At 42.2% G+C, this 23,399-nt stretch overlaps 1 protein-coding gene across 1 annotated transcript; it reads right to left on the bottom strand.

Annotated features, from left to right (window-relative positions):
* Positions 1-16,648: 16,648 nt before the first annotated feature.
* On the bottom strand, positions 16,649-18,502 carry LOC139621590 (histone H2A.Z). Its single transcript, XM_071478245.1, has 5 exons — positions 18,367-18,502; positions 17,989-18,066; positions 17,715-17,828; positions 17,479-17,608; positions 16,649-17,365 (listed from the first exon to the last, which is right to left on the bottom strand). Exons 1-5 carry the CDS (start codon positions 18,367-18,369, stop codon positions 17,304-17,306), a joined length of 387 nt encoding a protein of 128 aa, XP_071334346.1. The 5' UTR covers positions 18,370-18,502; the 3' UTR covers positions 16,649-17,303.
* Positions 18,503-23,399: the final 4,897 nt, after the last annotated feature.

Genomic DNA, 23,399 nt, shown 5'->3' with positions numbered 1-23,399 from the left:
TTTTTTTTTTTACATAAAGTCTGCTGTATTTTCTGTAGGAGTGCCGAATAAATCTGTAAAAGAATAATGTGGAAATATAAGCAGGAATAAGTAAAAGAAAAAAAATGCTTTTACCTTTTGGTTTTGCTTTTGTTAGTCTTTTATGTGTTTATTGCTCTTCATTGTTTTATTTATTCCTGTTCATATTTCCGCATTTATTATTCTTCTTTTACAGATTTATTCTTTTTATGGCACTCCTATGACTCCATATATACCATTCACATGCAGCTTAAAGCAGGTAACAAAGAAACTTTAAACTTTATAAGTTCAGAAGGACACTACTCACTCAAAGTAAATAATTCAAATTGTGGGAAATTGCGAAGATGCCATGGTGTTCCAGCTGTTTTTGCTGAGACAAAGATCCCTGCTGCAGCTGCTTTGTTCTCCACCTCCACTTCAGGCACAACACAGACTGATAAATTTAGCGACTTTAAAATAATACATTTACAGACACATTTGGCCCAACACTGAGTCCCAGCTGTCAAAACTAAATGAAACTTGAGTGAAGAAGACTTGGAGAGCTTACAGTGACTTGTGTGTGTAACGTTGGAGCTGTTGTCTGTATGAAGTGTACTGGCCTAATCAAAAACAACTGCTGTACAGTGAGTATCCCACATATGAAATATTTCAATTGGAAACCTAAAAATACAAATTTAATATGTATTTGTTTTCCTGGCAGTGCTGATTAGAATCTAATCGAAGTGTAAAAAGTTAATCAGTCAACAACAGGGGAAATTATTTGGATCAAAATGTTACTCTCCCTCCTCTGGTGGATGACAAAAACTGTGCCGTGCAAGTTCTTTTTATGTCGGTCTAAGTGGGTGGTCTGATAGAATAAAAGTTGGAAGTCATCCAGTTTCCCCATTTATTGTGGGCGAAGAAGAATCTCACATGCTTTCATCAACCTCCATGTCCTGCATCTTACTGGGCCTGCACTGGAACAACCTGTTCCTGCTGACTGGAGGATAAATGTTAAAAATGTCTCTGTGGAGGAGTTGGTAGGTGTTCATTGGTCTCATATATTTTGCTGTGGTGCAGATCTCTGCAGGTCATGCTTTTGTTATGTGGCAGCCCCAACTTCAGGCAAACATTTCACATGTATATAACAGTAATCCACAGTAAATGGGTCAGTTCAGTCATGATATTATCTACAGACATTTTTGCTTCTTTTGATTTTTACTGACCTCCAAAGACCAACACAAAGGCGGCCATCTGAAGAATTGAAGTTACCCTGTTGACACAAGAGCCTAACTATATCTATCTAATTATAACCATTAACCCATGCTAGCATTGCTGTGGAGCATATCACAGCAATGCTAGCATGCATTAATGACAGTTAGCCAGCTAGCAATAGCAACATTTGGTGACTAAATTCATAATAAAAAGTAACAACAAGTCAGTTAACGTTGTCTTGCTACTGTAGCCGTCACTAATGAAAACAGACATGTAACATTATGTATCATCAAGTTACTGGGTTCTCCAATGGAGGTAACTCTGGAAGGTCACTGTCACCTGAACGCTGTCGTTTTCACCTGAGGGGTTGGATACTGCACTGTGTCAGCTCGCGTGTGGGCAGTGCCTGTGTGTTTAAATGTGGCCATGGCTAACGCTTTAACAGGAGGGACTCAAACACACAAAGATCCCACAATTCCAGCTCGGTTACCAAAACAGAGAACAGAGAAACTCAGATTACGTCATACACAGAGGAGGTGTGACTTCGTTCTACACTCAGGAGACCATCACTCCAATATATCTTTACTTAGAAAATTGTTGTTTACTGCTATATTATTTTTTTAAATCTTGTTTACTCTAATCTACAGAACCTTTAATATCACTTTGTTTCATCCACATTTATAAAACTCACCAACGCTGTCCTCTAAAAGTGTAATTCCTGCCATCTGACAACTTCTGCAGTTATTACAGACATGTTTGGACTAACCTCGAGCCCTCAACCCTCGCTCATCATGGACTCACGATAGTTCGGTTCTCATGGAAAATGGTGTTCATTAAATGCAACTAAAACAAAAGTATTAAATAACATTACATACTGTTGAGAAAAGTTCAGTTCCAAGGCTGGATTTTTAGTGATTTGCATCATCACAAATGTCAGTGGGGGTTTTGAATTAATTTTCTTTAATTTTGGAACGGAACCCAGAAGTTCTGGTTTTGCTGTGACTCTCTGTAGATGTGGACTCCTCACTGCCAGGGAGGAACCTGCATTATATCAGTGTTGGCTGTAACATGATAAATTTGCTCATGACAGAGAGTTGGAGATATCTCAAAAAGGAAACGCTGTATCGTGTTTTAATCATATCATGTTTACACCTCTTCATTACCTCATGAATCCTCCTCCTTTGAAGCAGAGACACCACAGTGAGGCTGCAGAGCTCCAGCTGGGTTCTGTCCACACATCACAGCTCTGGGTTCAGACCTTTTTGATTGTTTTTATATCTTCTTTTTTCTCTCTCTTCCTACAGTGTTTGGATGATCCACAGTGCAAAACCCAAAACCCTCACAGTCTCACTCCTCTTATTTTTCACTGCGCCTAAACTGCCTCTTTAAAGGTCATTAGGTCAGTGCTAATAGCAGGGGAGGCCAAGTATGAACCCCACACATAACATGAGCATGAACATCTGGTCAGTGTATTTGCACTGTGATTAAAAAAACCATTACACGTTTAATTCATAATTCATTAATATATAAAATATTGATTAGTGCAGCTTTAAAAAGAGACACTGTAATTGAAAGAAGAAATAACTCCCTCTTCTTCTCCCTCTTGCAAATTAAAACTTGAATTCATAAACAATTCAATGAGACTTTGCTTGGTTTGATACACTCAGGTGTTGTGTTGCCGAAGTTTAGGAGTGAGGAGTGAGGAATGGGGGATGCAGTCGGAGGAAGGGGAAGAAAGGGAGGGGGGTGGTGAGGAGTGGAGGGTACAGGTAGAGAAGGAGGGAGGGATGGGGGAAAGAGGAAGAGGGGAGGTACAGTCAGGGGAAGGGGAGAGGGTGGTGAGAGAGGGATAGTAGAGGGAGTCAAGGGGGTAGTGGGGGGATGGGGGGGTGTTTAATTTGTCTCAAGCCGTACACTGAAGACTGGGCGCGTGCAGGTGATGATGAGTGCAGTGACTCCCTGTTCAGGGCTGCGTAGGTGCACGTGGAGCAGAAACACATCCTCTACAGGACACATTTCTGCTCTGCAGCTACTGTCGTGTGCACTCGTGTCACATGCCCATGCCTGGTTTTCATGTGCGTGGGTTTTGAGACAAACACAAGACCCCCCTCCACTGAAGAGGTTGTTCATTTGGACCCAGAGCGTCCGAAGAGCCTGACCAGCCAGCGGTTCTTCTTCTTGGCCTTCTTGTCCAACATCTCCTGGATCCAGCTCTCCAGACCGTCCAGCCTGCAGCCCATGTTGCTCTCCTTCATCCTGCTGCTTCTCCCTCAGGATCTGCTGGAGCTCCTCAGCTGACCCCTGGAGAGCAGCCCTCTCCTCCTGCCACTGCTCCAGATGAAGCTGCAGCTGCTCCTCTGCTTTCTTCTGGGAGGCACCGACTTCAGCATTCACCTGCCTCAGGTTCTCCAGCTGAGCAATGTAATTTGCGTCTCCTCCCAAGCTTCTTCTTTGGTCTTCAGCAGATCTTTTTTCAGCTGATCTGCTTTTGATTGAGCCTTTTGTGCAGCAAAGGTTATTTGTGAAGCTCCACCTTCATCTCCAGGGCCACTCTCTGTCTGTTCTCTCAGGGCCTCTTCAGCAGCCAGCTTCTTTCTCAGCTGCTGGATTTCACTCCTGGCTTTTGGCTGCCTCCTCTCTTGCTGGTTGTTGCTGGTCCGTCTCCTGCTCTTGGTCCCTGTGGGTTCTGCACCACTGGTACTTTGAGGGACCTTTCTTCTCCTTGGCAGCAGACCTCAGACTGAGGGCCTGCTGCAGCAGCTGTGTATGGAGCTTCTGCAGCTGGAGGTTGACTTTCTCCACCTCCTCAGCCTGAGCAGACTGGGTCTTCTGGATGGATTCATGCTTAGTGTTGCAGGGAACAAGCGTGATGGCCTTCTTCATCAAAGCGGCTTGTTCCTTCTGCAGTTTTAAACAGAGATCCATGATGCCCTTTTTCACAGCCTGGACCTTCTTGTGCTGCTCTTGTCCACCATCCTCCTCCTGGAGTTTGGTCGTGCAGGTCTCCAGATCCTCATGAGCCTTCTGCAGCTGCAGACTCAGCTCAGAGATGTCTCTCTCTGTAGGAGCCTTTGTGTTGGCGTTTTGCTCCTTGGCCTTTTCCAGCTGTGTGGTCAGGTCACTGATGTTTCTCTGAGCAGCTGCCAGTCTGCAGTGACACATGTACAGCTTTAACTCAGAGTCCTTCAGTTGCTCCTTCAGAAGAGCGTTCCCCCTCTGGAGCTCTCTGAATCTGTCGTCCTGCATGGACTTCACCTGATGACTAAGCTCTTCAGCGTTACTCATTGTGGCATCCAGTTGTTTGTTTGGCTGGGCAGCCATATTTGTTTTCTTGTTTGGTTTGTACACTTTCCTGTTGTGGCTTCTGTCCACAGTAGCAGTGAAAATACTGAGTGAACAAACAGAGCTGTTCAAAGCTCCATGTGCATCATAGAATGTGATGTCACAGTGTGATGCCACATGACTTTCAGATTAAAGCCACTATATTGGAAGTTTGAACAAAAAAAAACAAAAAAAAAGTTGGCATGGCAAACATGTAAACAATAACAGAAAGAAAGAACAAAAAACAACACCAAGACTGATATATATGTATCTATTAATTATATATTTACAAAATATTATGTGTTTGTGTGTGATTGTTTCATCATTAGTTCATTATAATTTGAGAATTTAAGTGGTTAAAGTGAATGTTCCTTATATAACTGAATGATTCAGGAGGAGGTATCTCTCTCCACCTCTTCAGAATCAGAATCAGAATCAGTTTTATTACCAAGTACATTTCCACATACAAGGAATTTGTGCTGGCGTTTGATGCAATTGAGGATCAGGGGGATCAGCAACAGTGGGGCTCTCTAGCCTTGTTGATAAGGCTGAAAGCAGATGGGAAGAAGCTGTTTTTGTGGCGAGAGGTTTTGGTCCTGAAGGACCGCAGCCTCCTGCCAGAGGGGAGTGTCACAAAGAGTTTGTGTCCAGGGTGGGAGGAGTCAGCTACAATCTTCCCTGCACGCCTCAAAGTCCTTGAGGTGTACAGGTCCTGGAGGGATGGAAGATTGCAGCCAATCACCTTCTCAGCAGAGTGGATGATACGCTGCAGTCTGTTATTGTCCCTCTCCATGGCAGCAGCGTACCAGATGGTGATGGAGGAGGTGAGGATGGACTCAATGATGGAGGTGTAGAAGTTCACCATCATAGTCCTTGGCAGGTTGAACTTCTTCAACTGCCTCAGGAAATACACCCTCTGCTGAGCTTTTTTGATGAGGGAGCTGATGTTGAGCTCCCATTTGAGATCCTCTGTGATGGTGGTTCCCAAGAAGCGGAGATGCTCCACGGTGGCCACGGGGGAGTCGCACAGGGTGATGGGGGTGGGTGGGGCTGGGCTCTTCCTGAAGTCCACTATCATTTCCACTGTCTTCAGAGCGTTTAGCTCTAGGTTGTTCTGCCTGCACCAGGTCACCAGACGGTCAGTCTCCCACCTGTAGGCAGACTCATCGCCATCAGAGATGACTCCAATGAGAGTGGTGTCGTCTGCAAACTTCAGGAGCTTGACAGACTGAAGGGTGGAGGTGCAGGTGTTGGTGTACAGGGAGAAGAGCAGAGGAGAAAGAACGCAGCCTCGCGGGGATCCAGTGCTGATGGTCTGGGAGTCAGACACATGCTTTCCTAGCTTCACGTGCTGCCTCCTGTCAGACAGGAAGTCGGTGATCCACCTGCAGGTGGAGTCAGGCACGCTCAGCTGGGAGAGCTTGTCCTGCAGCAGAGCCGGGATGATGGTGTTGAAGGCAGAGCTGAAGTCCACAAACAGGATCCTGGCATAGGTCCCTGAGGAGTCCAGGTGCTGGAGGATGAAGTGGAGAGCCATGTTGACGGCGTCGTCTACAGACCTGTTGGCTCTGTAGGCGAACTGCAGGGGGTCCAGGAGTGGGTCAGTGATGGATTTGAGATGGGACAGGATAAGGCGCTCAAATGATTTCATGACCACAGAGGTCAGGGCAACGGGTCTGTAGTCATTTAGACCTGTGGGCCTTGGTTTTTTGGGGACAGGGATGATGGTGGAGGATTTGAAGCAGGCTGGCATGTGGCAGGTCTCCAGTGAGGTGTTGAAGATGTCCGTGAACACTGGAGACAGCTGATCAGCACAGTGCTTCAGGGATGATGGAGAGACAGAGTCAGGACCAGCTGCTTTGCGGGGGTTCTGCTTCTTAAAAAGCCTGTTGACATCTCTCTCCAGGATAGAGAGAGACGTTCCTTTGGTAGGGGAAGAGGAGGGGGGTTCTGATGTGGCTAGTTGTGGAGGTGCCAGGGCCCCTGCTGAAGTGGGGGAGGAGAAGCTGGTGGTCTGGAGGTGGTGGCTGGACTCGCGGGGGTTGGCCTGTCCCATTGTCTTTCAAAGCGGCAGTAGAACTCATTCAGATCATTGGCCAGACGGAAGTCGTTAATGGAGTGGGGGGGTTTAGGTTTGTAGTTTGTGATCTTTCTGAGCCCTTTCCAGACAGAAGCAGAGTCATTGGCTGAGAACTGGAGCTGAAGTTTCTCAGAGTACAGACGTTTAGCTTCTCTCACCGCCTTGCTAAACCTGTACTTGGACTCTTTAAACCTGTCCCTGTCCCCACTCCTGAAAGCTTCCTCCTTTTGCCTCCTGAGCTGACTGAGCTTAGCTGTGAACCAGGGTTTGTCATTGTTATAACTCACCCTGGTGCATGATGGGATACAGCAGTCCTCACAGAAGCTGATGTATGACGTCACAGCCTCTGTGAACTCATCCAGACTGTTGGAAGCAGTCCTGAACACTTCCCAGTTAGTGCAGTCCAAACATGCCCGCAGATCCTCTATGGCTTCACTGCTCCACTGCTTCGATGTCCTCACAACAGGTTTACACAGTTTTAGTTTCTGTCTGTATGTGGGAATCAGGTGGACCATGACATGGTCAGAGTGGCCCAGTGCAGCCCGGGGGACGGCGTGATAAGCACCACTGATTGTGGTGTAACAGTGGTCCAGAGTGTTCCCCTCTCTGGTCGGGCAATTAACAAACTGTCTGTATTTGGGCAGTTCGTGGCTGAGGTCACCTTTGTTAAAGTCATCAAGGACAATAACTACGGAGTCCGGGTTGGTCCGCTCCACACACAGTATCTGGTCGGCGAGCGCCCGCTGTGATGAATTAGCACAAAATCTTTTTACAGACATTCATGGTTCTCAGAGGATGAATGTAGGGAACTTTTAGCGCCATCATTTTTGAGATTTTCAAGTGGGTAGTAAGTTGGAAAAGGCTGGGAGCCACTGATAGATTTTTCAATAAAGTAAATGAGAACAATTTATTTTCTGCTTGTTAAATTTCTTATAATAATACCTTGAAACTTCAGTTGTGGCAGCCACGCAGCTATAAAAACAGAGGCCAGAACACCTTGACCCTGGCTTGTAAAACCTGCTCAACAAACAAAAGACATGGCTCCCGACCTTCTGCAAACCTTTTTCTATGGTGCAAACTGGTATTCGTCCCAGATACTTGAGGGTAAATCTAAGTCTAAATTAAATACCTGTTTAACAAAGGCCCTGTTAAAAAGCTGTGTGACAGCAGTGACTCTTTTCACCCATCATTAATCTTGAGTTAACGCTTTAAAGTGTTAAAGTGTTAAATACTTTCCATACGCTCCATCCAGAGAGAGGTCGCTCTGTTGATGGATGACTCTCTGCAGATCACCATAAAGAGTTAACTGTACAACAACCAGCAGCTTCAGTAAAGCAGGAAAGTTTCATTTGTCAATGATTTCACTGCCGTTCCAAATGGAGACACGACAAGAGAAAGTGGCTGCTTATACTCCTGGATTAATTTAAGCTATTTTCCTCCGAGAGAATGGAGCTGAGGGAGGGGAGGGGGGGTACAGAGGAAGAATGGAGCCCGAGGGGGGGGGGGGTGGTTCAGAGTCCAGGCCAGCCAGCAGGACATCCTGTTTGAGCTTCCAAATACCATTTCCTCCAATAAAAAGGGGGAGACCTTCGAAATAATCTCCCACAGAAGAGACACAGAGACATTGATTGTCACCTTGGCACGAGGCCAAGGCTGAGGAGAAAGGCTCCCCTCCCACTGAGCCTCTGGACGGCAGTCAAAAAGCACCTCGAGGAAGTCATTAAAGCTCAAGGTTGATGAAAAGTCTCTCTTTCCACCCTCATCTCACCTCCCTGCGCTGTCTGAAGGCACGCTGCTCTCTACAGTTTTGAATTATTTACACAGGAACAGGTGTAGCTGACAGGGCCACATGATGGAAATCTTGATACATCTGGGAACTGACATTTACAGTAACTTATGCTCTTAAATTGTCCTGACAAATCATTGCCAAATATTAGGTAATATTGTAAATGTCTTGTTCATCTTATCAACCATGCCAAACACTCAAGCAGCCACTCGCCGATCCTCTAGACCAGGGGTCGGCAACCTTAAACACTCAAAGAGCCATTTGGACCCGTTTCCCACAGAAAAGAAAACACTGGGAGCCACAAAACCCTTTTGACATCTAAAATGAAGATAACACTGCATATATCGTTTTTTACCTTCATGCTATGTATAAAAAAACTATAGTGTGTTGCATTTATGAAATCAAGGAAATGCTTCAGAGAAAACAAAATTACCGGGGGTCGAAAAGCTCAATAAATCACATGCCGGCGGGTGTCACACATCGGCAGTTGTGACGCATATTTTGAGCGACAAAAAATTAAACACGTTTTATTTTAATGTTACAAGATCACCATAATCTTCAAATTTAGAATTACATTTAAAATACTAACGAACTAAAATAAAATAAATTTAAATTAAATACTCATTATTTATTTTCCAAAGCCACAGGGAGCCGCAGCAGAGGGCCACGGGTTGCCGACCCCTGCTCTAGACTCTAGCCACAACTGTGAATATGCAGAAAAAGTGCTAACAAATAATACTAGAGTTTCACTCACCTCAGAAACAGGCTGAATAGACAGCTAGCAGTTAGCAAACTGTGACAGCACCCACCTGTCACTCAAAGCAGCCACGCCCTCAATTCTCCATAAGTTTAGTCCTTAATAAAATGTAAACAGGTGAGTTCTATAATATTCAGCCCGTACAGTCAGAAACAGTCATGAAGGTGGAAATAAGCTCTAGAGACCAGAACAGTTTTTGTACCAGGCTGTAAACATGTTTATTTCTGCTGTAAAGTTGGACAGTTTAACATGGGAGACTATGGGGACTGACTCACTGTTGGAGCCAGACTCTAGTGGTCATTAGAGGAACTGCAGCTTTTAGCTCCTCACTGTTGACGCTTCAGGTTTCATCTGACCAAGAAGTTAAAGCAAAATGTTGCTCTATAAACTGGATGTTTACAGCTGACAGTTTTGTTAGTGACTCCACCTTGAGTGCAGTTACAGTTTGGAGAACCTGAGGGTTTCATTACTTGTCTGAGCGTATGGCTGCTCATGTTTGTTGTCCTCTTTCAAGATCTCAGCAGTGAGATCTTGAAAAAGCTCAAAAGTGAAACCCCAGCTGTAATAACCAGACAAGTCATGTTTGACAGCAAAAACACACATCACAGTTTTTCTCTACAAGATTTAGATGGACCCATCACCTTCTCCTGAAGTACAAAAATGAAACAGTCTGTCTTTAATTGTTTTCTTCTATTGGTTTGTCCCTAAAATTAGAGAGACAGGGAACTACAGATTTCCGCTACAGTCAGCTATGGCGACATGTTTCTGATCCTGTCTCGGTGATGAGAATGTTTCCATTTTCTTTTCATTGTTATTCATTATAAACACTTCTTGTTTACTTGGAGGTAAAAAAAAATGGACATTTGCTTATGTCCAATGTTTAATTCAAGTATGTTTAGTGGGTGGAACTGAATAATACATTGAATAATTATTTTATCAGTAAATAAGGTATGAAAGTAGAAAATCTGGAGGGTCCAGCTCATGTAAATCAGCTCCTTTGAAGTGTTTATTCATATTTGCCTTCGCAGCTCATTGCTGTCTCTTCCAGTGGGGAGGCTGACAGCAGAATGAAGACCACCAAAGCATGCGCGGCCTCTGTTTGCAAAAGGATTTCAGCCCCCTGACCACTCAGCCATTGTTGTCAAATTTGCACAGAGCTGCAATAATTCAAAGACACTTATCATATGTTTTTAGCTTGCTTGTGTCCCCTGTTTCCCCCTGTGGCCAATCATGTTGACCTTCCTGTCAGCTTCCCTGTGGAATTCTGGGTGGCGAGTGGTTCTGACCCCCCACCCTCCCCCTCCAACCCCCACTCACAGAATGCATACAAATTAGCCTTTCTAAAATCAGATCAAGTTATGTAAAGAACAAAAGCAAGCAGACTTCAAAGGGGACGGGCAAGGAGGGATGCTGCACGCAGAGGCTTCAGCCAGCTCTCTCAACCGGCCCAGTCCTCAGACACTGTGGTGGATTTGATTATTGTTTTTAACTCTTCTCCTCCCACTCCTCCCCCCAGCTCCCCGAGACCCCCTGCACCACCAAAATGGGTCCAGCCTTTTGGAGCGAATCCCAATCCCAAACCTGGTCTTTGATTTCAGGGGGTTTGGCACTGCTCCTTCTCCCCCTGCTTTGTTCCTCTTGATGGATCTAGGCAGGCTGGCGAACCGTGACCCTGCCAGCCCACCCCGTCTGTGTGAGCACACACACACACACACATACAGACACACATAGACACACACACACATACACACATACAGACACACACACACACATACAGACACACATACACACACACACATACAGACAATGCCAAGCCGCCACAGAACGCAACAGGAAAGGAGGGGAAAATGGAGAAAAAAAATCTTGACAAATGTGCTGTAAGCGTCTGTGAATCAAAGTCTCATCCCTAACAGAGATTGCAGGCGCGGTGAGTGTCGTTGCTGCTTTCATTGTGTCTGTTCTGATAAGTTAGCCATGTGTGATGGGCGAGGAGGAGAGTCTGGACCGCCGCCTATTCAGCAGCTCTGAACCACCTGCCACCAGATGGACCCAAGTGTGAACTTGAACAAGGAAGAAGGAAAAAAACACTTAAATTCCCAGCGCTCCCTGTGGCCGCCTCATTTTCTCTCTAACTGTGTTATCAAACCCGGCGTTATATCTGCTTTGTAGTGCAGTCGGTGCTGAGTTGACAAGGTTTTACAGTCGCTCAGTGCAGAATATTTCATGCTGGGAACTTTTTGTGTGCTGAGGCCAAAAACAAAGCCGCTGCTCAACAGCAAATCACTGGGATATCTGGCAATCACTCTCAGTCTCTAGCATGTGGTTAGTGCTTCATTGCTGCTCTCATACTGATACATACTGCACAATTCACTTCTATGTTCATAAGAAAAGCTCACTAATACCAATTCCAATTCATTAAAATCTGGGACTTATTTCTGTAATTTCAGTTATAATGACAGTACTCATTAAAGTAATTGCAGAGGTCTGTAAACATGGTAACATCGCTTGAACAACGTTCAATCAGGCAACAAACACAAGCAGTCAGACAAACAGACTGGAGACAAGTCATGTTAACCAGGTTGTCTAAACCACTTGTTCAGACACAGTGAGTTCAACTGTGATGTTACTGATAATCCCTCATTGCACAAAAAACTGTGAGTGCACTACTAGGTGGAGTGCAGTAGCTCAAAGTTGAAACAAGACGTAGTTAGACCTGGGTGATATCCAAAATGTAATATCTTGATACAGTCCAGCCTAAATATACAATATTACTGATACAATATACTATGATATTTTATGTTTCAGTTGTTTTAGTGTGTTTTTGTTTTTCTTTTAGTAAGAGATTATTATTTTATTTTACGCTGAAACATAGTGGACTGTGGCAATGGTAGGCTTGGGCGATATCCAAAATTGAATATCGTGATACAGTCCAGCCCAAATATCACAATATACAATTTTATTGCGATATTTGGGTTTTTTTTCCTTTCTTTTAAAAAAAAAAAATGTATATATATATATAATTACATTAATGTATTTTTTATTTTTAGTTTCAGGTATAAGTGATGCTGACACTAAACAGCTGTTCAAAGTTTTATTTGTCACATTCCAAGATACAATGTACAGGAAGCAAACCAGTGAGAAAAATATTGCAAATGGCGGGAAACATTGCGATATTCGATATTATCAAATTTACCCCATGTCTTTGTTTCCTCTTCCAAATATTTTTAGCTAACCTGTTGGTTCACAACAACCTCTGTGACTGTTCACGCTTCTGACCAGTCTGTAAAAATATTTAATCTACACTGAGGAGAATCTCCCCAACAACACAGAATTGGTATTAACTGATTTAAAATGTATTATTAAGAGATAAAGGTCTCACACTGCTTTTTAAGAAGGTGAAAACATTTCATTAAAAAAAGCAATAATATTGGGGGAAGAAACTGAAATCACACAAAACCAGTGGTATGGCCCTTTAAAGGCAAGGTCAAGGTCTGAGTTACATCTAACGGCACACAACCTGCATCTTGCAAATGGCACATTTGCCTCCTCCATACTACCTGCCAGTAATATAACTGACTGTAAACATGAGCACAATGTGTACTTTATAGTATTAGTGCACACAAAGAAGTCATGTCAGACACAGCAGAGGTGAGCAGCGGTCTTCTTCACACTAAACTCTTCATCTAACTTGTGATGAGACTCTATTATGATGCTGTGTAAAACCAAATAAATACTAAATCCATCCAGTGGGGCCAGATGTGCTAATGGCTTCCAGAGAACACCGGAGACACTGTCCAGCCTGAAGGAAGGTAGGTGAGTGCCGCAGCTTCACTTCCTGCACTTTAATTAGAACCAAATGAAAAGGAGCCCCCCCCTCAGTCAACTCTTAATTGACTTAATGGTTGAGTGGTGCCCTGCCTGGCTGGAGCTGGAGGGAAAGCCTCATTAGCACTCAGCTTTTCACCAGGCCGACAAAACAAATCATCAATAGCTGAGCAGACAAATGTGCTTGTTAAAGACTCTAAAGGTTAATTATGGATCAGCCAACCACATTTTGAAGTTCATTACCCCCATTTTAACTTGTGGAGAGGCTTTTGATCCGCATTAGTCCTGATGGAAATGCATGATACTTAGTCCACATCAGTCTGGATGAACAAATCAGGTGCCAATTTGTATCCAACGGCAATCTAAAGAAACAAAAAAGGAAAAAATGGCCAAATTTGGAGAAATTATATATTTTTTTAAAATATTTATTAAGATTCAGTGCTTGATTTTTTTTTAATTGCCCCCCAAAACTTCCTCCCAACCTCCTGTTGATCTAAGGAGTTTCAACCTTTTTTTTTCAACCTTTTGTTGAATTTCAAATCTCCAACCAGGATCTGGGAGGAATACTAAGGTTTTTAACATTGCGGTTAACAACATTATTCCCTTATTTCCAGTCACCTGTCTCCTGTCAATCTTTCAATAAAAGAAAACCAGACAAAATGTTTTTAAAAAGTACACAGCTTAGCACTCTTTGTATTTCTCAGTTACTCAGAGACTATTTGGACTAGACTAACAAAACTTTTATAATGTGTAATGCCTTAAAATTACTGTTGCAGCTGTTGGGACAAAATTAGCTGCATATATATTTTCTATTTTGAACTAAAAATATTGAAAAATACTGTTGTTTGGTCTGTTTCTTGGGAACACTTACAATAACCTGTTGCAACCCTCCCCACCCTGTCAGCCATGACAGAGCATCATGTGCTAGACACACTGACCTTTTGTGCGTTTTGCAGGAATTTTTCCATAACATAAGTAGGCTATTGGAAAAATTAAAATGTTGACATGATGGTGGCACTGCCAGATTTTATAGGAGTCCAACCAATAGTTGAGTTGAGATATGTCACTCTGCACTAACTAGCTGCTTGCATGGCTAAAAATATCAATATGTGGTTTTTACAGGAAACTACATGCTGGGACTGTTGAACAACAGCTAGGTACTGGTACAGGCACTGACAGAGAGCAAAGCCAGTACCTGTGCTCACTCACCATGGCAACCTATATCATACCGGGAGACACACTGCAAAGAATACTGGGTGGATGGATAGACATCAAAAGTTCCAGCATATAACTATATCAAAAGACTTTACATTTCTTTTTGTGAACAGATTAAATTATATTTCTCAAAAAGATTGACTATTTCTCTAAATAGCATCTTCAATATTCAGTATTGTTGGACCCCCTGCATGCTGGGATAGGCTCCAGCCAAATGTGGACCAGTGTGAGTTCTGGTGCTCTCGCATATGGATCAGTTTACTAATTGTTCCTCTCGTTATTTCCTCATAAATGAGGCAAAATGAGGAGTGCACCCAGGTAGTGTTTGGACTCATTTGTCCAGTTAAGGACCTAAGCTTCTCCTGCATGTTTGATTGGTTTGGACAAGCCAGCAAGACCAGCTCTGGTGCTGCGTGCAAGCCAAGTCTGTGTCACACTGAAAAGTTTTCTTAATTATTTTTAAATGTCACATCTGATTTCACTTACACAAAGGGTGAAAGGAAAACAATTTTCGCTCCTTAATTAGCAAGGAATGTGTGATTTCCTTTCCCCTTTTCGTGATAAAAGATTTTGAAGATTTAATGTTCACAGTCCATCAGTGTCAGTTTTAGATGTAAATGAAATAAAGGAATAGTTCAACATTTAAGAAAACAGGGACATTTTCTTTTTTCTGATGGTGAGATGAGAAAACAGTGGTTAGCCTAGCTTAGCATAAAGACTGGAAGCAAGGGGGATACAGTTAGCTTGGCTCTGTCCAAAAGTACACCTCTACCTCCAACACCTCTAAAGCTCACTGACTAAGACAATGCTTTGACTAAGACAATGGTTGAACCAATGTGTTAAGAAGATAATTAGCTTACTGACATTATTACCAAGAATCTATAGTTAGTGAAATTCAACAAATTAAAAAATTAGAATAAAGAAATCAGTAAAAATCCGTTGTCTCTTGTTGCCAATACAGACTGAGCTGTTTCAGTTTCTTAAAGTTTCCCTGTGGTGTTTTGATCTCTATCTGTAGTTTTCTATGAGTGGGCCCTGTGTTGTTTATCTCGTGTGTGCATGATGTGATACACACTGATCTACAGGAGGCGGTCATATGCCAACAAAGGCAGGGAGGAAAAGGGCTACAAGCTAGTAAACACAGACGTAAACAATGTTGGATTTAAAATCATCTTTGCAAATATTTTATTAGGGAGGAAATGCATTCAATGTGTTTGTGGGATCTCAAGGACACACAGTGTGTGTTTGAGTTAGGGACACTGAATATAAACAGAACTTTTGCTTATTTACAAGGAAACTCAACTGGGCCCCTTTGATGCAGCTTTAAAGTGCTTTAAAGAATGACTGTCTCTTTAAAGGAGAACTACAGTTTTGGCTAATGCTTCTATCAGTGATGCTAACATTGTCCTCACTAAGTTCATTCCTGAAATCTCAAAACGTGGTCACTTCAGTAAAGAGGGCTCCAGCGAGGCTACCTACCTAAATGGACCTTAAGGTGAGAGTATTTCAAAACCTCAAAAGTTGTACAATCTTTAGCCTTAAATATGAATTAAGATGTTTGTCTTACTGTAATAATGCCCCAACGAATGTAATGACGGGTAGGCATTGGTTAATTAATGTCCAATAAAGACCATTCCCACCAAAAAAGAAAGGGACTACTGACAATATCAATAATCAAGACAAAATGACAAAATGAGTCATCTGATTGGTTAATGCAGCTTTTAAATTAATCAATAAGTTGGCTCAGTGTCCATTTAAAGTGCAGTTTGCCATAAAAGCCCAGTCAGTTATAAAGGTTTAATCCACCTGATAAAACCTGAGATTGTTTTATCACCACACACACACACACACACACACACACGCTGGTGCCGTTCACTCTCAGGGGACAACCTTCAGGATGAGTCTGATGCTGGATAAACACAGGCCCTGACTTCTGTTTAGATGCTCTGTATATCACAGCCGACCCTAATACAGCACAGGGCTTGTGGTGGTCTTACAGCACCATCTAGTGGTGGTTTAATATTCAACTGTACTATATTCTAGATTCATGGATGCTCGTGTTTGTTGCATTTTAACATCATTTGGTTCCAGAAAACCTCCTTGAAATATATTTTAGAAAAGCATTACCCAAATATTCAGAGGTAACTCTGAACAAACTACTCGAGTTTTACATTTAATCACTTCAATCACTCTAGAAGGTATACTTACTTTAACTAACCCATCTTTGGTGCCTTTCAGAAATGTATTGATTGGCATTAATTTATTGAATTCTAATTTTCATGATTCATTTAAACATTTCATGTTTTAATAGCTAAAAGGACAGACAATGAAGTCACACTGGCTCTACTGAATTTAGAAATTAACCTTCACACCCAGTTCTTTACTCTTAAACCTGGAATCCAAACTGCCTTCATGCAATACAGCAAATAAGTCATCCATACACCACAGTATGTAAAATGTTCTGACTGTGCCAGTCCAGTCTTTATTCAGAATCCAAAAATGACAGTTTTCCCAGTTCATATCAGTCCAGTGGTAAACTGATGTTCAACATGCTTTGTAATTCATGCAGCTGCACAAGACTGAAACTGATGGATTTGCATGTTTAAGATGGGTCTATGTACACCATGACACTTCCCATGTGCAAGCTGTGGTTGTAGTGGCTGATCTTTGCTTTTGTTGACCAAGATGGATTCTTTGAAACTGGAAAGATTAATACTGAAGCCAAACATTTTCACCATCCACACTGGGGTAGTCAACTGAACACCTACAGAGTAGAAAGTGATAACATAACAGAAACAAGCTCATGAACAAGCAATAACTGAAAGAGCAAACTACAAATGCCCAATAAGAGCTTTATTAAAACACCACTTTAAAACATGGGAACGCCACAAAAGGAAGTTGACACAAAAACTGCAGCACCAGAAAAAAAAAAAAGAGCCAAAACACAAAAAATGAGCTTCTCTGAAGCCACTTTTAAAAAAATACCCCAGGTGAGTAAATGCAAGCTCAACCATACAAATAACTCCTAAAGGTGTTCTAATCTAAGACATTTAACCACTTGATGCAGACTTCGTCCTGAGATGGCACGACTTCCAGAGCACTTCAGGTTATACTGTCTTCTGCTGGCCCTTCTTTCCAATCAGAGACTTGTGGATGTGAGGGATCACACCTGAGAAACAAAGGACAATGGATGAGCCATTGGATATTGAAAAGTGGATACAATAGGTAATTTATAATTAAAGATCAAAAGCTCAATAAAAATGTTCACAGCTGCTTCCTTACCTCCACCAGCAATAGTGGCCTTAATGAGTGAATCCAACTCTTCATCTCCTCTAATGGCCAGCTGCAAGTGGCGAGGGGTTATACGCTTCACTTTAAGGTCCTTTGATGCGTTTCCTGCCAACTCCAGAACCTGAAAGAGAGCCAGGTTTTAGGTTTCAGCACATAACTGCAGTTCTCCTGAGCCGGTTCAGATGATTTCGACTGATTTGGTGGAGGATAACGGGAGTTATCGTCACCTCGGCAGTGAGGTATTCAAGAATAGCCGCGCTGTACACCGCTGCAGTGGCTCCCACTCTGCCGTGGCTGGTGGTTCTGGACTTGAGGTGTCTGTGGATACGACCCACCGGGAACTGCAGCGATAAGAAAGAAAGCGGACTTCAGTGCAGGGAAACAAAGGGTTCACTGGCCTGTCGGTGAGAGACGGCCACCAGCTGAGTAACCTCGGCGAATCTGGCTGTTAGCTTGTGTGTTAGCACTGCCGAGGCAATGAATGGATGGCAGTGGACAAACCTGCAGCCCTGCTCTTTGCGAGCGCGAAATTGCCTTCGTCTTGGTCTTCCCGGAGTCTTTACCTGCTTTACCGCCAGCCTGGAAAACACCAACACTGTTCATGAGCTTACAGCTGTCAAATCGTATATTACTATGGAATAACATAGACTGGAGTGGCCGATTTTACCGCGCCTTTCTGTGGCCATTCTATCGCCTGGTCAATGCAGCCAATAACGATGCGTTAGCTAGCATGCTAAGCTAGTACAACAGCTCACGTTAGCGGCTAACAGTTAGCTATTCACTGAAACGCACTGTTTCCTATTTACCCTCAATTGCCAACTAACCACTTGCATACACACGCCGTTCTGATACGCCTCTGAGACGACATGAAATACGTACCATGTTTAAATTTCACTAGTAAGTTCTGCCGCTGCAAAATGAAATAGCTTGGTACCGACTGTTAGTTCGAACTACAACACCCGCCTACAATTGTCCCCTATATATAGCCAATCTTTATCCGGGAAACTAAAGGGAGGGCATTAGCCAATCATATTTCGTTATGTGTTTCCTGCCATGGCGCTCAGCCAATGAACGAGAAAAGACCCCACTATGCGGGAAAAGTGGTAAATTTCCGTAGAAAGTATTGATGGGTAATGTAGTTCTGATTCCTACTGTGTGTTTTTTTCCACCCATAATAAAAGAAAAAGTTAGCATCAGTTTTGATTATAGTAAAATAATATCTGAGTGTGTGTCGTCATCAAGCGCACACAACAACAACTAACATATATATGTGTATATATACTGTATGTATATATAAAACGTTGTATTTCAAACTTATCTTGTCAAGAAGGACACACTGGACATTTATTATCCATTTATTATTGTTTCTGTAATTTTTCTTGAAACTGACGGCATTGTTTTGATGTCATGAATATGCCACCCAAACATTTCATACCAATGTTATATTATTATATAATATACTATATTATATCACATTTTATTTTATTTTATTTTATTATAGTGTCGTGATCCATCTCTATCCATTCTCTTAACTGGCTGGCCCACATCGGATAAGCAGGTATTTCCTACTATATTATCACTTTTATTGATGTCAACGCTGTGGTTTCACAGTGTTTATTGTAATGTTATTCCCACTGTGTCCACATGAGGGCGATGTATGGTCATAATTACCTCAGCCAAGGAGGTTATATTTTCACCCGAATCTGTTTGTTAGTTTGTCAGCAGGATTAAGCAAAAAGTACAGAACTGATTTGAACCAAACTTGGTGGAGGGATGGGACATGGACCAAGGAAGAACCCATTATATTTTGGTGGGTATTGTGAGAAAGGGCATTTTTCAATATTTTCATGAATTGCTCAGGAAATGCTGTTTGGATCTTGATGTAAAAAGTCAGACATATTAATGGTGTTGAGATCTACGAGTTTGCACAATTTGGTGCATCTGTGAGATCCAGATAATAATCTGGATCTCACAGATGTGTAGCATGGAGTTATGCGCTGTGTAGTATGGAGTTATGCGCTCTGCTGAGGTGCTATTCTAGTTCCACATGCAATCATCAACTCTACTCCACTGTAAGTTAGAGTGATAATGTAAATCTTTACCTCATGATATAAATCTAAACAATCAAAAGGAATACTACCTATTGCCAGAGTTGCAGGCCTGGACTAAGCTCTTCTGGGCCTTTAAGCAGAATGTATTTGGGTGCTCCCTGGAGACTACCATACCTCAAACAGTGGCTTAGTTTGCTTAATGTCTGTTTTTTTAATTTCTTAAGTCCTCCAGCCTTACGGAGGTGCAAAACAAAATCCCTGGAGTACTCTTAAGAACTCTTCGTTCTTAATGCAAACTCAACATATCCTCCATTTGAAATTAAAACACTTCCACTTTAATAGGATTATTTTGTTTTTCTTAGTGGTAGTAATGTTATGGAAATGCAATTATGATTTTACTTAGGGAGCCACTACATTATCATAGGTGGTGTTTTCTGTCCTATATCTGGGAATATGGGCACACGTTTTAGACAGACGTTATTTGAGCTAAGATTTTATTTCTTATATGAGAACTATGGTATGTGACACTTATGAGCAAAAAGCAAAGATGTGGCTGTAATGTAAACTTACATACAACAGGTAACTTTTGAAAATGTGAATAGTTTTTTTGTGAAAATATCATAAATGGCAATGATTTTACCCAAACTTGTTGCTGGTTTGCATATAAGTTGTTTGTACACATATACGCCTGGCACATAAAATACCAATCAAATACCAATCAAATATCAAACCTATCAAAATTTCAGAAACCACAGACCAGGTAGACATTGAAAGTAAAGGAATGTTTTCAATAGTAGTTTTTATTTTTGTCACTCAAGGTATATACATTGACATTGTATTATTTCCCACTTTCCAAATGAGCCTCCTCCCCCAGGCTTTAGGACAATCCTTCTGAGTGAAACCCCAAGACACCAGTTAGGTCCTACATTTTTCTAATGTTCGGCTGGAATTTATGAAGACATACTGTAGATGATAGGTGTGATGGGACTGAAGCTTCTCCTGTAAATTTGAGCCATTATGTTTTTATTACTGTTGCACATGTTTAATATGACTATTTTGAGATCATATCCAAGGTGATTAGGGTTCTAATAAAGACCTGCCAGGACCCATTCTCTTCCAAATAGTTTTCCATTTTAATCTTGCGTCCACAAATGCCCTCTCCCACTAGCTTCAGGATGTTTCATATGTAGCTCCAGACAAAGCTCCCACCCCATTTTTAAAGAATTTAATGTATCTGTTCTCTTTAATTTGTTTTCCTTTTCTCTTTTCCTACATCCCTAGTTTGATTTAAAAATGTAATGTTTGATGCATTTGCTCAATATACTGTGGTATATAACAAGAAACTGGATGGAATTGTTATGGAGCTGGTGGCAGCAGCAGAGACAGGGAAGTGCAGAGCACAGACACACATGTGGACAGGTTCAGGTTGAAGAAACTTTACTGGATGAACTGAAAGAAACCAGGCTTAAAGACTGATGGATGGACCTGTAGACAGACAGGAACAGAATCATGTTAGTACACACAGTGAGCAGACAAATGAGTGAATGAATGAATGACACACACTTGGACATAAGCTGACAATCTGACCAGGAGCTGGTGGAACCAGCTGGTTCAAGTATATTGAGGAAACTGGGAACAGGTGTGATTGGGTAGGGAAGCTCAGGTGATAGGGAACAGCAGACAAGACAGGTGGGCAGGTGGATCTGGCAGTTAGGTGTCAAGTCTGAGGAGGTCTGGTGGGTGGATGGAGAGTGACAGGAGATGGAGACCAAAATAAAGAGGAATCATGGCAGTAGGGATGGTGGGTCCAGAGGAAGGAGCGAGGAGAGCTCGAGGAACATTTTCATATTGCTTTTATACAATCAACCTCTGTTAACCAATTGTTTTTAGGATCGTGGGTGAGGTATAAATAAGTGTATGACTGATCTGAAAGTGCTTACTTGCCTTATGACGATCACATACTGTAGGTGACAGTTAATCCTGACATCAGGCAGCAGTTGAAACCAGAGAGATTTCAGTCTCCTTTCATCCTGTTTTACTGCAGTGTTAATGGCTAACTGGCTCCAGACCAGGGGGGTGACTTGATAAGACAAGCTGTGTGTGTGTGTGTGTGTGTGTGTGTGTGTGTGTGTGCGTGTGTGTATGTGTGTGTGTCTGAGACAACATGCACAGCTGGTGGTGGGCTGGTCACATCTAAATCACATACCATTCATTCTCAGGCATGCTCCCCTTTCAGCAGTCACTCACTCACTCTCTCCCCTGACCTCTGCCTCGCTCACTCATTCTCCTCTCCCTCAGTCGCTGTCAGTCATTTCTCAGTCTCTCCTGCCTCTGTCACTGAACTTTTAAAGGTCCATCTCTGAAACTTTTGAAGTCTTTTCTCTTTTCCTTTCACCATCCCTCTATCTGCTATTGGAGTTCTTTAAGTCACTCCCTCACTCTCCTTGGTGGTCACAGATGACACAACTTTCCACACAATGTTGGTCTTTGGTTGAAAGTTTAATTCTGGATTTAAACCACAGATCAGTGAACATGGAAGTAAAAGTTCCCTAAGCAAAAATAAAACATCCACTGGAATTTGGTAACTGAATTGAATTAGAAAAATAACTCTGATCCTGGTTGTTTAGAATTACTGAGGGAACCAGTCCCCATATCTTATTCACAGAACATTTTGTCTCTATAGAGAGTTCAAGTCTAAACTTTAGACCTCATATTGCGTTCCAACACTGTCCTCATGTAAAAAAGTGAGCCTATAGGTCGTCTGTCAGCAGGTTATTATGATCCATAGTTAGGTTTTGTTGCTAGGCGACATCTAGTGGTCATAGTAATGATGACAGGAGCAAAGGGAAAAGTGCGGAGTGACAAAGTCGACATCAGGAGGAGGTTGGGGTGGATGGATGAATATGACACAGGAGAGCGGTGTTCGATTCCCATGTGAAAGTAGCAGTTTCTGTTGTTTTTATTATCCATGACCGTTCATTATTGTAACCATGACAACAAAGATTGTCTAATGTTGAGGAAGTACCTATTTTAATCCAAATCACCATCTTTTCCTAAACCTAGCCAAATCGTGACTGTTATTATAGTAACCATGGTAACGAAGGTAGGTATGCTGCTGTCTGTACAGTCTGTGTGTTTATTATTGTAACCATAACAACCAAGGTCCGGTATGCCTGCCGCCTATTTTCGGAGACACTGCTTATGCAGATGGTACTCAACTTTATATACATTTTACTGATGATACTTACATACTTTTACATAAAGCTATAATATATAACTTTTCCACATTAAAATGTTTAAAAACAACTAGATCTATGTTATATATGTTGTTGAGCTGTGTTCTTAAATTATCTCAGATGTTTCAAGCAATTTTCAAACCTAGAGAAATGATTCATTTTAATCATGGTAATGATCCGTTTTATTTGGTGGCCTGTCAATTATGTTATATCCTGTATGTCTACGAGTAAGTGTTGTGTTTGTCTGCCAGAAACGTTAATATTCACTTATTCAGTTTTAAGCCATATTTTTAAGATCTTGGTCCTTTTTTAACCAGTAGAACTGGATTTCAGTCATCGGACGTCTGGATCTGAAGTTATCAGAGAGAGAAGCTGAGTAAAAGTTAGACAGCTCAGCTCCTGGCGCCTCCAAGTGTATTGCTGAATCACTGATTTTTAGCATGAAACAGTTTGATTCAGTGTATTTACTTGTTCTAATCAGCTGCTCTGTTTGTTGTGGAGAGGAGGAGACCTCTGTGGAGAATTCAGCTCCAGGTCAAAACCTCCTGAACCACTGACACTGAAGGATCCAGACGAGGAGGAGAAAACAGTTCCCATGATCCTACACTGCTTCACGATGTCACCA

Source organism: Trachinotus anak, unplaced genomic scaffold (genome assembly GCF_046630095.1).
Source record: "Trachinotus anak isolate AG129_WGS33_773 ecotype Australia unplaced genomic scaffold, CSIRO_AGI_Tana_v1 ptg000005l, whole genome shotgun sequence".
In the NCBI taxonomy this organism is placed as follows: domain Eukaryota; kingdom Metazoa; phylum Chordata; class Actinopteri; order Carangiformes; family Carangidae; genus Trachinotus; species Trachinotus anak.
The sequence above is the reverse complement of the archived record's forward strand: the minus strand, read 5'-3'. Positions and strand labels throughout refer to the sequence as shown.

Excerpts from the sequence above, each read along its gene's own strand:
- LOC139621590 (XM_071478245.1), bottom strand. Across the intron at positions 17,829-17,988 it reads CGCAAAGAGCAGGGCTGCAG|TTCCCGGTGGGTCGTATCCA; the intron begins GTTTGTCCACTG and ends TTATCGCTGCAG. Across the intron at positions 17,366-17,478 it reads GGCCACTATTGCTGGTGGAG|GTGTGATCCCTCACATCCAC; the intron begins GTAAGGAAGCAG and ends TTTGTTTCTCAG.